Consider the following 17,334-nt stretch of genomic DNA (forward strand, 5'->3'; position numbering starts at 1 on the left):
AAAGGGGGATGTGAAGTTCTGTCCTCCAAGAGCAGGAAGGTCATGTTCTGCATAGTCCTGATGGCGGAACCTTGCTGGATGTCCCTGGGCAGAGAGCCACAGCTGCCTGAATGGGGCTTGCTCCTGGGCTTTCCCTTTCTGATCCCCTTGTCCTTTTTAAGGGCAGGAATCCAAGAGTAACTGTGACAGTAAGAGTTGACCTTACTGAACACTTACTCATAGAGCAGATCCTGTGCTAAGCCCTCTACATACATGAGCTCACCAACTCATCACAACAATGCCATGGGGTAGATTCTCTTGTCGTCCCTATTTTACAGAAGAGGAAACTGAAGCTTCCCAAAAGTCACAGGGCTCTAAGCAGTGGCGGTGGAATTTGAACCCAGGCAGTCTGTCTCCAGAGGGCTTCCTTTCCCCTCCTTTCCCTGTAGTAGTGGCAGCCTTTTAGGCTTCTCTCTTATCTGTTCTCACCAGCCGGCCTCCTTCCTCAGCAGCACCAGAGTTGGCTTCTATGTGAGGAAATGTGAACCAGCTGCACGGGTATTATAAATAAGTCCATAATGTTGAGCAATTCAGCAGCAGCATGGCTGTTGTTGGAAGGAGAAATAACTTGGTTATTAATAAATACAGGAGGCCTAAGTAATTGATAGCAATTGAACTCAGGGTGGATGGGGGAAAATAGCTATGCTGTTTTTTCCTTTCTCCCCTCCTCCTAACTTCATAGTGACCATAAAGAGTAAAATTTGCCTTTCCATCTCAGAAACTGTGCAGTTCTGTTACTTTCCCCTGCTCCTTCTGTTTTTTTTTAAATCTTTCTTTGATTTTCTCCCGTTTCTCTCTCATCCAAATCCCAGTTCTGCCTCTTACCAGTGGGATGACCTTGGGCAAGTAACTCAAATAAGGCAGGTTGCCCAGCGTTACCTGGTTAGGTGAGGGCTTTTTCAGCTAAATTAATATTTCCTAAATTAAGTGTCTCATGGAACATTAGACTTGCAAGACACTCTGTGAAAGCATCCTGAGGCCAAATAAGTTTGAGCAGAGCTTCCCCCTCTTTGAGATTCCTGAGATATATTTTAAAGGCCTTGAGAAATCCTGCAGTTAAGAAACTTATTTGACGAAGAATCTATCAAACTGACATGACCCAAAATGTATTCCCCACTCCCTCCCCCAGTAAAATGATGAATATTCCATAGAGTGACCTCTATGAAGAGCCACTTTGGAAAACTCTGACCCCTAAATATGTGGCCACTCTGCCCTGCTCTACACCCCTGTTAAGGTCTGAGAGTCACAGATTCAACCCTGCCCTGGATAACACATAGCCTGGAGCCATCCTCAGGCATGAGTAGGGTGCAAATGGCTTCTGTGGAATGGTCAAAAGTCAGAGAAACCTGAGAGCGTGCCCAGACTTTGGCTCCCCTTCAGAGAACTTTTTCTTGGCCTCACTGATTAAAAGCTTCATGCTTGGTCATGTGTTAAGTGTGCTTATCATGAGCACAGATGCTGAGACAAGGAATCAAGGGCAAGATATTTGTGTGGGACATGATCCCAGGAAGCACTGGGAAGGACTGAGGCAGGGAACGGGGAAGGAAGCAGCCATAAAGGGTGCATTATCAAAGCAGCTTGCTCTGTGGGCAACTGGGGCTTAGTCCCACTAAGGGCCTCTAGGGGGCAGTGTAGAGTATGTATCCAGAGTTATCCCACCCATGGAGCCTGGAAGCTGGGGCATTTACCCACAAAACCTACAGTCTTTGGTTGAGGGCTGCTACTGGGGTGGGCAGAGCAAGTGCCTGCATCAGAGGTGTGGGAGGAAGCATGGTAAGAACAAAGAGGGACATGGGGCAATGACAGCTTTGCTCTGGGTCCATGTAAATCTGAGCTACAAACCCACATTTCTGTGAAAGCTCGATACAGAGTTCAGGAGGCCGAAGCAGTTCCTCACATTGCCATCTGTCCTTTTGTCTGAATTCTGTCTTTGGTTTCCCTTTCACTAGATCCAGGGGGCCAGGCTAAGTCTGAAAGTGGACATTTGGATGCCAGTAGCACCCCTACCCCATGCCACTAGCCTGGGAACCAGAGGACCTGTATTCAAGTTCTGTCTCAGTCATTTACATGTTATATGACTTAGGTCAGGGCTCTGTCCCTTTCTGTGCTTAGTGGTGTCTTCCATAAAATAAAGTTTAACAGTACTCACCCTCCAGATCGCACAAGGCTGTTGGCACATCAGCCGAAGTGGCACAGTTCTCCACCCCCACACCCCCCCAGTGTGGACACACTCTGATGTGTATCCTCCAGCCCAGGGTGACATGCATGGACCATTTGTCACTAAGAATAATATGCATCACATTAAAAGATCAAAAGAAAAAATCACTTGGTCATCTCTTGATACCAACAAAGCATTTGACAAAATACCACATCCTTTCTTGATAAGAATACTTCAAAAGATAGGAATAGAAGGAAACTTCCTCAACGTGATAAAGTATATATGGAAAACCCACAGCTAACATGATATTCAATGTGAAATGTAAATAAAGGCTTTCCGCCTAAGATATGGAACAAGACAAGGATGCACACTGTCACCACTCTTAATGAACATTGTGTTAAAAGTTTATATCATAGCAGCAATTCAAAGTTTCTTATTCATATACTTACAGGTGTACAACTCAGTGGTATTGATCCCATTCACAGTATTGTGCTATTCATACATCACCAACATGCAATACCCAGACTTTTTAATCATATGCAAAAGAATGAAGTTGGATCCCTGCCTCACACTAAATACAAAAATTCACTCTGAATGGATCCAGGACCTAAACATGAGGTCCACAACCATAAAACTCTTAGGAGAAAATGTAAGGGATTTGGTAGTGATTTCTTAGATATGACACCAAAAGCATGAGCAACAAAAGAGAAAAAAGAGATTAAATGGACTTCATCAAAATTGAAAACTTTTGAAAACAAAGGGCATTTCAAGAAAGTGAGAAGACAACTTACAGAATGGGAGAAAATAATTGCTAACCATATAAGCAATTAAAGTTTCCTATCCCGAATGTATAAAAAACTCCTACAACTCAATAACCAAATGACAACCCAATTTAAAAAATGTGCAAAAACCTTGTTTTGTCTTTTGTTTGCTCCTTGCCTGTTGTTGCCTCTCTCTAATGTAGAAAACCATTTCTAAGAGCACGTGGTCCAGAAGGGTGGTTCCTTGGGAATAGAGGAACTCAGACTCAGGTCTGGGAGGACAGGAAATAAGGGGCATAAGGAAAGTGGTTCAAGTTGGCCATCAGTGAGAAATGGTCATTCCTTCATTCCATCGTTTCTTCATTTCATCACTCCACATGTTTATTGAACCCCTCCTGTTATCTCTGCTCCTACTGTGCCCTTAAGCAGAACAGCAGGGCAGCTTCCTGCAGTCTCAGAATGGGACTCTCAGTTCTGCCTCTTACTTCCTGAGCCCTTTTGAACAAGAAACTAGACCTCACAGAGTCGGTTTCCATATCTGTAGGTGATCTGAGAGGGTTTTAGGTGGTTAAATGAGATAAGGCATGGGAAGCAAATTGTACCCTGCCTGGCATGTAGTAAAGACTCAATGCTCGATGGCTCTATGGGAGGAGGGAGCCATCGGAGGGGGCATTTCAAACAGCCCACCTCCTTGGATGCTGAGACCCCCTACTTGGCATGTGCTGAGGTTGGCCATGATGCCCCTGGCTTTGGGGGAGGTGGGTGGGAAGGCACTCAGCTAATATGCATCTGCCTTTCTATGGAGGAGAGGCCAACCAGGCAGCTCAGAACTCCTGGCATGTGAGCCACATTTAAGTGCATTATCCATGCCACATGGCCTCTTCCTGACACAGGAAAGACTCACCTGGAGGAGGAGACCAGGTGGCAGCCAGCACAGGGCACCCTCTCCCAGGGTGGGATGGTTTGGGTGCATTGTGCTCTCCTTAGTTTTGCAGGGGACGGAATTGGAATCTGTTGAGTGCCTTCTCAGGGACAAATATTTTGCTGCAATTTCACCTGTAACCATCTCACTGAGTCCTGGTAACCCTATGAAGTGTTAATGATTTTTATATTCCATTTTACGAACGAGAAAACTGAGGTTTAAAAGGGTTATACCACTTGAGAAAAGACTGACAGCTGGAAATGGCAGAAATGGGAATTTTACCCAGACCCTGATAGCTCTAATACCCATGTCCTTGCCCAGTCCCTGCCTCAGGTGCCACAGCAGGGTTTTTGGCCGCAGGAAGGCTTTGATCTTAGCCCATGTCTGAACAAAGGCAGAGGAACCCAGGGGATTGGATTTAGTGCACTGGCCAGCCCTCAGGCCACTGGGAGCAGAAGATTCCTTTTCCCAGAAAGTCCCATATGCACCTAGCTTGAGTTGGTCAGCAGGGCGCTTCTCAGCTTCACTTGAAATAGCCATCTTAAGTCAGCCAGGATTTAGTGAGTCCAACCAGGGTCCATTCACTGCTCTTCTTTTCAGAAACAGCAATTGCCAGTTCCTGTCATGACTTATCCCAGTTCAGGGAGGTCACAGAAGGTCACTGCAGTTGGGGTGTGGGAAACTGTTTTTAGGGAGCGGTGGAGGAGGGATGATGGGGAAGGGGAGGGACAGGGCATCACCCACCTAGGAAGTTATCTCCTATTTAATTCACTTTCAGCCCCCATCACAGGGAAAAGGAAGTTTCATTCAGTGCTAATAGCCTCTAACGCCTCTCTAATTCTAATCTCCCTTTTTAACGAGGAGAGTAGGTTTCAGTCTCACAGGTAATGGGATCCGATTAGAATCTAATGACATTTTTGTGCTAATACCATATTTATTTATACTTTCCATTTGCAACAGGTGATAATGAATTCTCATTTAAGATAGTGCTAAAACATTTCTTTTAACGACATATTTACATGAAAAAGATAACTGAGTCCATTTAAAAGAAATTCTTATGTAGGATCATGAGAGTATGGCAGATATCCTAAATGTGGTATTTGGAGGTCCGCACTTAGTAGCAGTCTAATTTCTGTTGACATCTTTGAATCTGTTTGTTTTCCCATCTGTAAGTGAGAATGATAATATTGCTTTAGAGACTTTCATGAGGGTTAAATAATAATAATAAAATTAAAAATGATAACTAATGTGCTTTGAGCTCGTACTATATGTCAGACCTGGAAGCTTAACCTGGGGTCTCTGACTCCAGATGAGCCATGAGCTGAACAAAGATGCTGATGTTGAGGAGAATGAGGTCAGTAAGTGGTGACTGCTATCACCACCACCATCATCGTCGTCACCATCACCACCACCACCACAACCGTCCTCAGTACCACCCCCCTCACATGACCACCACCACCAGCAGAACACTGCAGTTATCACCACCACTGTCACCATCACCGTCACTGCTGTCATTACCATCATCACTTGCTGCTGCTTCATAATTTTTGTAAGTGGCAGGACTTTTCTTTCCTAGTCATGCCATTTCTCCGAGTCTCAGTTTCATCATTTGTAAAATGGAGATAATGCTTTATTGTGCTCTTGGGATGGCTGAGTAACTGGCACATAGTAGGACCTCGATTTAAGCAGTGGCTGTTTGTGAGCCTCCCAGCGAGCGGGGCCAGAGCTGCTTCCCCCTCGGGTGGTGCCAGATAAAGTTCCGCTCCAGACTTCACATTAGCCCTAAGCTGGGCTGATTCTTCAAGAGGTTTGCTCGGAGAATTGGGCCCTCTCAATCTCTTTTTGGATTAAGAAATCTCTTTTGACAGCTGTGATTCTTATTTCAAAGAAGGAAATATGTTTAGGGGGAGATTAAGAGATGGGAAAAATTATTTAGGATTATAAATTATTTAGGATTATAAATTATTTGGATTATAAAATTAGTAAACAACCACTGTAGAAAGTTTGGAAAACACAGACTCTCCCCACCCAGCTTCAACTGTTAACATTTGGATATCTCTCCTTTTTATTATATTTATAGCAGTTTTGTCTGATTTACACAGTTGCCATCATACTATGGTATAGTTTTCTAATTGGCTTTTCACTTAGCAGTCAACTGTAAGCATTGTCCACTTTGTTCAAAGTCTGTGTTGCTAATTTTAAATGGCTCTTTAAACAATCCATGAAGTACTCCCCTTTCTCCTTCAACCTCACGTCATATCCATCTCCCTTACATTCAAGTCACACCCATCTTCTTGGCATATCTCTAATACACCATGCTCGTCTGCATCAGGGCCTTTGCACTGCCTCTTCCTTCTGCCTAAAAAGCTCCTCCTTGACTCTTTATGTGGCCAGTTCCTTGTCATTTTTTATATCCTAGTTAAAATATCACATCCTCAGATCAAGCCCACTCTGATCACCATTGATATGTAGCAACTGCCTGCTTTATTTTCTCCATAGAGTGGGGGAAAAAAAGTTTATAATATTATCATCAGAAATGATCCTATCTATCTGTTTACTTAGTCATTATCTCACTCCCTCAGTACTCTGCCTGGTTCCAGGAGCGCAGGCATCTTGTTTGTCTCCCTCATCCCTGATTACCCAGAGCTCACATAGTGCCTGTCATGTCACAGGAACTCAGGAAATATGCCTTGAATAAATGGGGAGGTGACTGAGTGGTTAGTTGAGTGAGTAGATGGGTGGTTGATAGGGGGAGGTGGATGGGTGGATGGATAGATAAATCATATTTTTACTAACTATTCCCCAATTCCACATTTAGCTTATTCCCCGTGATATTTTTAAGTGCTTTGAAAAAGTGAAAAATGCAAATGGCAAGGAAGTAGGATAAGTGTGTCTCTTGGGACATCTGATCTCTGACCAGGGCCTCCTCTGGGGACCCAGACCTGAGCAGTGGTTCAGACTCCCCACTGAGGGAGGTAGCCCCAAGGTTGGGAGGGTGGTGAGTTCTCCGAGGCCCTCTTGGGTGTCCAGGGGCCCCATGTGCCAGACCTCACCACCACACCTCTGCTCTGTCCCTTGTGCAGTGGGCCGAAAGCAGTTCATGCGGTTTGAGTGGGCAAACCATGCAGCTGAAGCCCTGGGCTGTGAGTACGAGGAGCTGAACACAGCCACCTTCAAGCATCACTTGCGGCAGATCATCGAGCAGGTGACATCTGGGCCATGCCGGCGGGGCCTCGAGGACGAGGAGACCAGCTCAGGTACTGCTTTTGCCTCTTTGGGTGGGCGGGGTCCCTTCTGAATTCGCTCACTCAAAGTTGTCAACAGTGTATTGAGGGCCTGTGCTAGTGCAGGGGAAGCCATGGTGGGTGGAGGAGATGGACATGGTTCCTGCCTGCACGGCACCTAAGGACACGTAGCTCTGTCCAGAGGCCATGGAGGCTGCTGAAACGTGGGAGCAGGAAGGAGGCCAGTGTGGCTGGAGAGGGCCAGGGGGATCATAGGAGGTGAAGTTGGAGAGTGAGATGGGGGTGTTTTCATTTCCTGGCTGCTAAGACAAATACCATACAGTGGGTTAGCAAAAACCTTGGACTAGAGGTAATAGTAAAATTATAAGAAAGTTCTTTCATCAAAAAAATGTACCACCCTAATGCAAAGTATTAATAATAGGGTGTTTATTGAAAGTCTGTATTTTATGCATAGTTTTTCTGTAAACCTACAACTTCTTTTAAGAAAAACATCCAAAAACAAAACAAAAGAAACAGGAATTTATTGGCTCATGGTTTCAGAGGCCAGGTTTGCTTCCACCTGGGGTTGGTATCTTCTGGCCGGCTGGAAATCATGGGTTTCTTGGCATTTCTGTCACATGGCCATACACATAGTGGCATTATCCTTTCTCTTTTGGATTCTGTTGACTTCCAGCTTCTGGCTGCTCCCCACGGCTTCAGTGTCTGTGGTCTTCCCTATGAAAGCTTCCAGGCTTCTAGGATTTGGATAAAGACCCATCCTGATTGAGTTGGACCACACCTTAACTGAAGTAACCTCATCGAAAGGTCCTGTTTACAGTGGGATCACACCCACAGGATGGATTAGTGTTAAGAACATGTTTCTCTGGGGTATATATCTCCAAGACACCACAGAGGGTCAGATCACCTAAGAGCTTGTAAGTTAAGAGTTTTTATCCTGAGACTGATGAGGATCTGTGGCAAAGGGGTTGGGAGTTTAAGCAGGAGAATGATGTGATTTGACTCACTTTATGAAGCTCAGCCCAGAGGAAGGTTGGGTAATGAGTGGGAGAAGGGAGATCAGATGGGAAGCTGACAAGAGACCACGTGGCTTGGTCTAGGGAAGTGGTGGTTGACATGGGAAGAGCTAGACAAATTCAGCATATAGTTTATGAGTAGAGATGATAGCATTGGCCCTGGGGAGTAAGGTGAGAGAGGGGCCAAGGATGGCTTCTAGGATTTTGGCCTGAGCAGCTGGAGGAATGGGGGTGCTTTTAACTGATATGAGGTGAAGGCAGGAAGAGTTCATATTGTACCAGCCAGGGTTGGAGCACCAAGTCTGCAGCCATTTGGCAGCCAAATGGTTTAGCTACAGGAAATGAGGTGTAAATGGACCTTCTTGGAGCCCTAAGGGTCTCTGAGAACTCTTTGAGTAGTTCTCCTGGAGACAGCAGAGTTTGGGATTAGCGGGTAAGAGCTGTGACTTGGGAGCCTTGGATCTTTGGAGCTGTCCCACCTTCCAAGGAACATCGACAGGATGGCTGATGTCATTGGACTCCATTGGCTTTTTTTGCTCCTTACAGGTTTGTGCTCTACTGTGAGCTGTAGTCTGCTTAAAGATCACCCCTCCTTCTCTCTCTCTCTCTCTCTCTCTCTCTCAAACACACACACACACACACACACGGCTTTGTGAATCTAAGCCAATCTCTCAGGCCAAGGTCTCCAGGGTAGACATTAAGCAGGCAGGGGACCAGCAGGTTTAGGAGAGATGCTGGGAGGCTGTGGGTTGCCTAGCAACAACCAGGTTGGGGGTGGAGTTAAAGGAGGGATGGAGAGGCTTTCAGGACTGTAGCAGGCTGCCTGGAATGTTCAAGCAGAACCATTTCTCCAGGCTAACTGCCTGAAGATATGGAAATTCTGTTTCAATTTTTGTGCATGGAACCAAAACTTAAGAGTAAGAATTTGTGACCTGATCCTCTCCAACACCTCTCACCCCACTTTGTTCAATGCCCAAAATTGGCTGTTTTAATGGAATGTATTCAAGCTATTCCAAAAAAGCATTTTTTTGCCAGTTTAAATACTTGGAAGAATGTATATACCCAGAAATCTGTGCTTCTCTGAAGATTTCTTTAGAACAGAAACCTAAGAATGAGATTATTAAGTCAATTAGAAGAACATTTTAAACCTTCTGATACAAATTGCCAAAGGCCTCCAGAAGGAGGGAAGAACGAACATTTACTGAGTCCCTACTACATGCCAGGCACTGAAAATTTAAGGATCAAAAAGTCCTGAGATACTCCCCATCCTCATATTACTCTTAGCCTCCATGGAGGAGACACAGATGAACAGAATAACCACGTAAGTAAAGATATGTCCCTGTAAGTGCTGCAAGGGTGGCAGAACTGGTAAGTGGCCTAATGAGGGATGTGGGGGTGTGATCAGGGGAGGCCTCCTTGAGGAGGTGACATTTGGGCTCAGCCCTGGGGGATGAGCAGGAGTTGAAAGGAAAGGGATGGGAGTAGAGGAGTGAGCACATTGAAGAAGGAAGCAGGACCAGGTTAGGCAGGATCTCTATGTCCTAAGATATTTGAATTGTCTGAAGAATAAGGGGTTATGATTTCATCAATCAAGAGGATGAGCATGTGGGGATTTTCTCAGGCCATGTGACCCTCTGCTACCTCCATAGTAATGTCCCTCACCCCAAGCAAGGACGTGACCATGGATGCTGGTCCTTTCTTCCTTCCCAATTCCAGGGCTCAAGATGACGGGTGTGGAGTGTGTGGAGGGGATGGCCTCCGGCCTGTACCAAGAGCTCTTTGCTGCTGTGATCTCACTCATCAACAGGTAACAGCAGCCTTTGCCAGACACAAAGTTTGCCTCCTACAGGTGCACAAGCAAGTTCAAGCATGGGGTGGTTTAGCAGAATAGACATTTGAGCTGGAGAGTGCGGGGTTAAAATTCCACTGTGGCTACCCACTGACCATGTGATGTTCACAAATCAATTCATCTCCCTGATTTCTATTTCCTCATCTGTAAGATGGCTCTATTCCCCAGGGTCATTGTGAGGATGAAAAGAAAGAATGCATTTAAGTGGGCAATCACCGGACATTGTAAATCCTCACAGGGCCCACTGGATGGAATGGGGGAGAGTGTGGGCCATGGTGTGGACCGTTGACCATGGGGTGCGGGGGTGCCCAGAGATGTACTTGCCAAATGCAATGGATGTGTCATGATGATGGGAGGGAGTGTTGCTGGGGGGGGGGAGAGGTGGGGTGGGGGGGTGGGGTTCAATGGGACCTCATATATATATATTTTTAATGTAATATTATTACAAAGTCAATAAAAAAATTTTTAAAAAAAGTTGTTTTTTCTATTGGTGATGGTAAAAATAACTACAAATGTCCATCAGTTGGTGAATGGATAAAAAAATGGTGCATGTTAATACCTTGGAATATTAGTCAGCCAATGAAGTACTGACACATGCTACAACATGGATGGACCTCAGAAACATGCTGAATGAAAGAAGCCAGACTCAAAGGACAAATACTGTATGACTCCACTTATATGGAATATTCAAAATAGGCAAATCCATAGAAACAGAAAGCAGATTGGTGGTTGCCAGGGTTTAGGGGGAGGGGGAAATGGGGAGGAACTCTTTAATGAGTACACGGGGATGGAAATGTTTTGAGACTAGAACATAACTATACTGAATGCCATATGATTAATTTTATGTTATGGGGATTTTACCTCAATTTAAAAAAATACCAATAATCAAAGCTAACAATTTTTGAGCACCTACTCGGGGCCAAAGCTTCACTCTTGTCTAATTTGTATTATAGCATTTAATACACCAGCCCATTTTACAGATGAGAAAACTGAGGCACAGAGAGGCAGAGCTGGGATACAAACACAGTGCTCTATCCCCACCTCATGCCATCGAGTTTTCCTGAATAACTTGCCACATTGCTCTTAACCATCTGTGTTTCTAAAATTTTCAGCTGGAAATGGGGGTAGAATTTAGGCATGGCCTGGGCTGTGCCTCCAGAATGTACCTGGGGGCTGCACTGTGAGCTGCGCTCAGAGCCTGCCCTTCAAAACCCTTTAAGCAGTTCTTGCAGGCTGATCCAGAACACACTAAAGGACTTTCCTCCCTCTCCATGAAAGCAGAAAGCGTAATTAGACTTCGGGAATTATGTTAAAGCGACGGGGCTGGTGCATAGCAACTGAGTTGCCCGGGTTCTCTGATGTTGGACGGATACAGAATCAACTCCCTCTAACGCAGCTGGAGTAATTGCCTACTGACGCCACATTATCTAGAAACCAAGGGGATCGTGTGTGCTCAGGGAAGGGAGTCCTGGGAGTGGGAAGGGAGCTGCCTCGCCAGTGAAGGGCAGCAGCGTGGTTGGGGGCCCAGCATCCACCTCAGTGAAATGAGCATGTTGATGAACGGTGCTCACCGCCACTGTCTATCGGGCACCTGCCGGGCGCCTGGCTCTCCAAGCACTGCCTGGCACAGTCAGCTTGTGTGTCTATGTGATGGCTGCCCATGTTGTAGACGGAAAAAGTTGGCAAGTAATGAAGAGGAGCTAAGGTTCAAATTAGGGGCCCTCCAAAGCTTGCAGCTGATCCTGTTGGTAGTAATCATAAGAGACACCATTTATTGAGCACTGACTGAGAGCTTGCCCTCCTCTCAGAACAATGGGTGCCTTATCACATTCCACCCGCCCACCAGCCCTCTGAGTTAGTCTCCTTCATTAATCCTTTTGTGGATGAGGTTCGTGGAGGCTCAGAGAGGTCGAGCAAATCTGTCAAGGCACACAGTCCCTCCATTGTGGAGCTAAGGTTCAGGCCCATGTTTGACTGTCCAGAGCACCTTAACCTCTGCATTTCGATGTGAATAATCTGTGCTCTGCCTACCCCACAGACTTGTTAAGAGCATCTCTAGGGGTGATAACTTGGAAGAACTTTGTAAGTGGAGGCACAGGACAAAATTGTGGGTTTTTTTGTTGTTTTGTTTCAAGCATGTCACTGGGGAAAGAAAAGTAGGCTTTATTGCTAAATTTGTACCAACTTGCTGTGTGACCTTAAGTCATTTCTATACTCTGAGCCTGGTGGGCAAGTAACATATTCTGAAGACCTGTTGTGTTCATGTGTCATGGGAGGCACTTTCAATACTTTAACTTCAATCCTCACTGCAGCCCTTGGCATCAGCCCCCACACCATCATCATTTTACAGGTTCAGAGAAGTTAAGTAACTTGCCTAAGGACACACAGGCTGTGAGGGAGGAGCCTGCTGGATATCCAAACACATCCTACATGTTACCTCAGTTTCTCCATCTCTGCAGTGAGGGAGTGGAAGACTTGGACCAGTGGACTCTCCAGGTCGTCATGGGACTTCTCTGCTCTCTCTCCCCAGATCCTTCTCCTCCCACCACCTCTCCATGGCCTCCATCATGGTGGTAGACTCTCCAGGCTTTCAGAACCCCCGGCACCAGGGCAAGGACCGAGCCGCCACCTTCGAGGAGCTGTGCCACAATTATGCTCAGGAGCGCTTGCAGCTGCTTTTCTACCAGCGGACCTTTGCTTCCGTGCTGGAGCAATACCAGGAGGTACAGCTGAGCTCAGCAGAGGTGGTGAAATTGGGACAGGGCGAGGGTGGAATTCCAGTCCTCCAAAGGCACCCTCAGTTCACCCCTAACTCCTGACCAGAGGCTCTGCGCCTCCCCATCTCTGCTGCTCTGACTCCATTGGCTGTACCCTTACATCCTGCAGCTGAGAAACACCTGGGAGCAGGGCTTTGCTCACACAGGCATTTCTTCCTTGTGTGGCTTCTTCCTCTGTGTCCACTTCCCACATGCTGAAACCTCCTCCAAGCGTGAGGTCACATCTTTACCAAGGAGGAGAGCCATTCATGTTCTGTTGTTGGATGAAAACAGTGGCATAATTACTCCTTTGGTGTACAACATGGCAATATCGAACAAAGTTGAAGATACATGTCCTCTATAACCCAACAGTCCCCCTTCTTGAGGGGCACTCTAGAGAAACTCTCCTTGTGTGCACCAGGAACTGTGTACAGGGATGTTTCTGCCAGCCTCTTTTCTCATTTGTTTAAAATACTTAAATTGAAATATAACATTCACATATAAAAGTGCATAAATCAGAAATGTACAGCTGAAGGAATTTATCCAAATGAACATATTCATGTAACCACCATCCAGGCAAAAACTCCACCTTCACCAGCTCAGAAGCCTCCTTCACATCCATGAGCGCCACTACCCGCTGCTTCCTCCCTGAAAGTACTCTATTTGACTCCAACCAAGTGCAAATTGCAAAAGATTAGACGTAACAATATTGTTAATCAGTGGGATAGTGGGTATTGATATTGGGGTAATCAATATTTTGCCTTCACAGCAATAAAAAACGAAAGTATTAACATGGTTAAACCTCAAATGATGTTGATAAGGCTTGGGGTCTGATCTGAACTTTGACGTTTAAAAACTATGTGGCCTTAGGAAAGTCACTTACTCTTTCTGATCCTCAATTTCTTACATGTAAAATAGGAATATCAGTACTCTTATAGCACTTATTATTTGCCAGAGTGATGATGTACTAGAAACATAGTGGCTTAAAAAATAACCATTTGTTATTGCTCACAAGTCTCTGGGTTGCTTGGGCAGTTTTTCAGGCCTTGCCTGGGGTAGCTCTGGTATCTGCAGTCAGATATAGGTCGGGTAGGTAGCTCTGATGATCTTGGCTGGGCCCTCTCAAGGGTCTCTGGGTTTGCTGGCCATCAGCCTATCTGGCACACATGACTCTTCTCTGCTCTATCAATGCTCCATCCTCCAGCAGGCTAGCCCAAGCTTTTTTCCATGGTAGCAGGGCAGGGTTGCCAGAGAGTGAGCAGAAGTGCATAGGGTCTTTTGAAGCCTGGGCTTGGAAGTGGCACAGTGTCACTTCTGCTGCATTTGACTGATCACAGCAAGTCCAAGACTGAGCCCTAATTCAGGAGGTGGGAAAACAGGCTCCATGTCTTGGTGGAAGAAGCTGTAGTGTCTCTCTGCAAAGAACGTGGCCACAGCAAGAAGTAGGAACTGGAGTAATTTTTTTTATAATCACATCCCTTAGAGTCTGTTTTGAGCATTTAATGAATTAAGGTAGAAAGTGCCTAACCTGTATTAGGCATTCAATATATTATATTTTTCCCATAATGTTTCATTTCTTTTTTTTTAAAAGATATATTTATTTATTCCCTACCCCCCTCATTTGTGCTCACTGTCTGCTTTCTATGTCTCTTCATTGTGTGCTTTCTTTGTCTGCTTATCTTCTTTTAGGAGGCACTGGGAACCAACCCGGGACTTCCCATGTGGGAGCGTGGCACCCAATCACTTGAGCCACATCCCCTCCCTGCTGCTTGTGTCTCTCATTGTGTTTCCTTGTTGTGTCTCCTCATTGCATCATCTTGTTGCATTGACTTGCCATGCCAGCCCGTTACATCAGCTTGCTGTCTTCCTCATCATCTTTAGGAGGTATCAGTAACTGAACCTAGGACTGCCCATGTGGGAGGCAGGTGCCCAACTACTTGAGCCACATCTGCTCCCCACTTATTTCTGATTATCATAGTAGCACATAGTCTTTATTTAAAAATTGTGAAGTGCACGGAAGTGTAAAGAAGCAGAAACCACAGTCTCCCTATCGCCCCATCACCCAGAGGCAGCCACTGTTATTGCACTGCTATACGTTATCCAGTCATTTTGCTGTATATTTTTTCCACAGATCTGCAATTCTTCTGCCTACATGATTTTATTGTCTGCTCCTTTCCTCACAGCTTTCTACTATCCACGTTTCCTCAGTCCTTTGATGAGTTTTAGTAAATGCACATTTTGATGGTTTTGTCTGATTCTGTCTCAACTCACCTTTGGCTATATGGGTGGTTTCCAAGTTTAAGATATTATAAATAATGCTATGATGAGCATCTTCATGTACATTTCTCATTAACATAGTCTAGAACTTCGTAGGTACTAGTAGGAAAGCTCAGCCTGAATTAGCAGTGCCTGACGAAGCTCTCGCCATGATCGCTGACCCCCCTGCCAGTGAACACCATCAGGAGCACTGGCTGATAACCTTCCTGCTCAAACAAAGGCCAAGGGGTGAGGAGAGGCCTCACCTCTTCTTCCTCCTCCAGAAGTTTTCTTCTCCATTCTAGCTCACCGATGGAGCTGACTTTAAAATTCTGTGATTTTTTTTACCAGGAAGGTGTTCCTGTGCAGTTTGACCTTCCAGAATCTTCCCCAGGGGCCACGGTGGCAGTAATGGATCAGAACCCCTCCCAGGTAACAGTATCTCACTACGCCAAGGCTCTCAGATGCCACGCAGTCTTTTTATTGAAATGCCAGCTGAGTTGAGTCTTTCAGCTGCAGGACACATCCACGGGTGATTGTAAACCCTGATGCCCAGAACCCATCCCTAGAGTCTGCGTTGATTGACCTGGGTGTGGCCTGGGCAATGGGCTATTCAAAAGTTCCTCAGATTGAGAACCACTGTTTTATGTCCCAAGCTGGTGGCCTAGAATGGACTCACACCAAGGAGCCTATGGTCCAAACTGAAGGGAGTTTGGGGCCAGTGCCTTCCAGCCTTTCTCACCTGGAAAGATCAGATAATCAGACAAATGTGCTGTGCCTGCAGAGATTGGGTCCTTGAGGAATGGAGAATGGGGATGATGTTGGGTTCAGGCCCCTGACCTACCTTGGGAGATGACAGACATTGGGTTGGGAGGTGCCTGAGACTTGACTCACTTTTCCCATTCCTTGAACCTGCTTTGCTAACTCCGGACCTGCACCTTTGCTCAGCCCTTTCCCAGCATTGCCTTTTGCCATTTAAGTTGACATTTTCTGCTCATTGCACATGGGCATGAACAGGCTTGGACTGTGGATCCTGACAGATGTGGATCCAGTGTTGGTGACCTTAGGCAAATCACTTCACCTCTCTGGGCCTCCGTTTTCTCATCCCCATCGTGGAGTACTAGCATCCCCAGGGTCTATTGTGAAAAAGTCAGTGAGAGACTGACTGCGCACAGAGTGGCTGGCACAATTCTCGGCACACAGTAGGTGTTCCACGGGTGGCATTCTCCTGCCCTTTGACACCATAGACTGCCCATTCCTTTATTGTCTCCTATTGGCCAGAGCTGGTTTTCAAGCCTTCCCTTGGCTTGCAGTGGGCAAAGCTTCCTTGGGCACAAGCCTGTTTTGGCCGTTTGCTGTATGTGTGCCCCTTCCAGGATCTCCCTTTGGCTAGATCTCCCTCCTGTCAGGCCTCTCATCTGAGCTTGTCCTTGGAAGGGGCACGTTGGAGGGAGCACTCGGGCCGCATGGGGCAGGCAGGGCCGTGGTGTCCCCAGGGCCGCTGGGCTGTGATAGACAATAGCAACTTTCTGAGGAAGGCCTGGGCATCTGTTGGAACACCAAAAAGAAGGTCCAGCTGAAGGCCTAGGACACCTGGATCCTGCTCCAGTTCTGCCCCGCTGAATCTCCATGTGACCCTGGAGGTGTTGCTTCCCCTCCCTGGGCCTATGAGAGGTATATGTGGACTACTATTTCTGAGTTAGGGTGACCAGCCATTGTGGTGTGCCAGGGACACTCCTCGCTTTAGCCCTGACAGTGTCATGTCCCAGGAATTCTTCCAGGCCTGGGAAAACTGGAACAGTCGGTTGCTTTACACATCACATTTCCTCCTGACTACTCTGTGTCAGTTTTGGTTGTGCCAACTCATTGTAAGCCTTAAGATAAGCCCCTTAAACTCCCCAGCCTCTCTCAGGTTCCCATGTGCAAAGTAATGGGGCCACCTAGATCATCTCTGAAACTCATGGCTAGATTTAGAATTCCAGATCCATGGTTTTGAACCAAGTTCACCTTCTCCTCTGAAATGGTCTTTGAACACTTAGGCTTTTCAAGATTTTAGGTAAAAAAAAATTACAGAGCCTTCTAAGAGGAAGTGATACAGATTTGATTAATTCTTTCACATCTGGCTGTACCCAAAGAGAGCAGCGGCCCTGTGTGCATCTAGAAATGCATCCTCTGCACTGTGCCCATTCAGTCCTCACCACAGCCCTCTGAGGAAGGTATCTCCATTCTCGATTTCACACAAGAGGAAACAGAGGCTCCATGAGGTGCAGTGAGTGGTCAAAAGTCACCCAGGAAGGGCAGACAGAGGCTGGTTTTGGACCTCTTGCAACCGAGG

The 17,334-nt window shown here is 46.2% G+C and overlaps 1 protein-coding gene across 4 annotated transcripts in view; it reads left to right on the plus strand.

Moving 5' to 3' along the window:
• Nucleotides 1-17,334, plus strand: part of MYO18B (myosin XVIIIB) — a 263,498-nt gene that overhangs the window by 60,055 nt on the left and 186,109 nt on the right. For all 4 annotated transcript variants that reach the window (XM_058281562.1, XM_058281564.1, XM_058281563.1 and 1 more), the window contains exons 13-16: nucleotides 6,964-7,137; nucleotides 9,855-9,945; nucleotides 12,518-12,710; nucleotides 15,351-15,431. In XM_058281562.1, the coding sequence (XP_058137545.1) occupies nucleotides 6,964-7,137; nucleotides 9,855-9,945; nucleotides 12,518-12,710; nucleotides 15,351-15,431 (539 nt within the window). The remainder of the gene's footprint in view (nucleotides 1-6,963; nucleotides 7,138-9,854; nucleotides 9,946-12,517; nucleotides 12,711-15,350; nucleotides 15,432-17,334) is intronic.

This window comes from Dasypus novemcinctus, chromosome 19 (genome assembly GCF_030445035.2).
Source record: "Dasypus novemcinctus isolate mDasNov1 chromosome 19, mDasNov1.1.hap2, whole genome shotgun sequence".
NCBI lineage: Eukaryota > Metazoa > Chordata > Mammalia > Cingulata > Dasypodidae > Dasypus > Dasypus novemcinctus.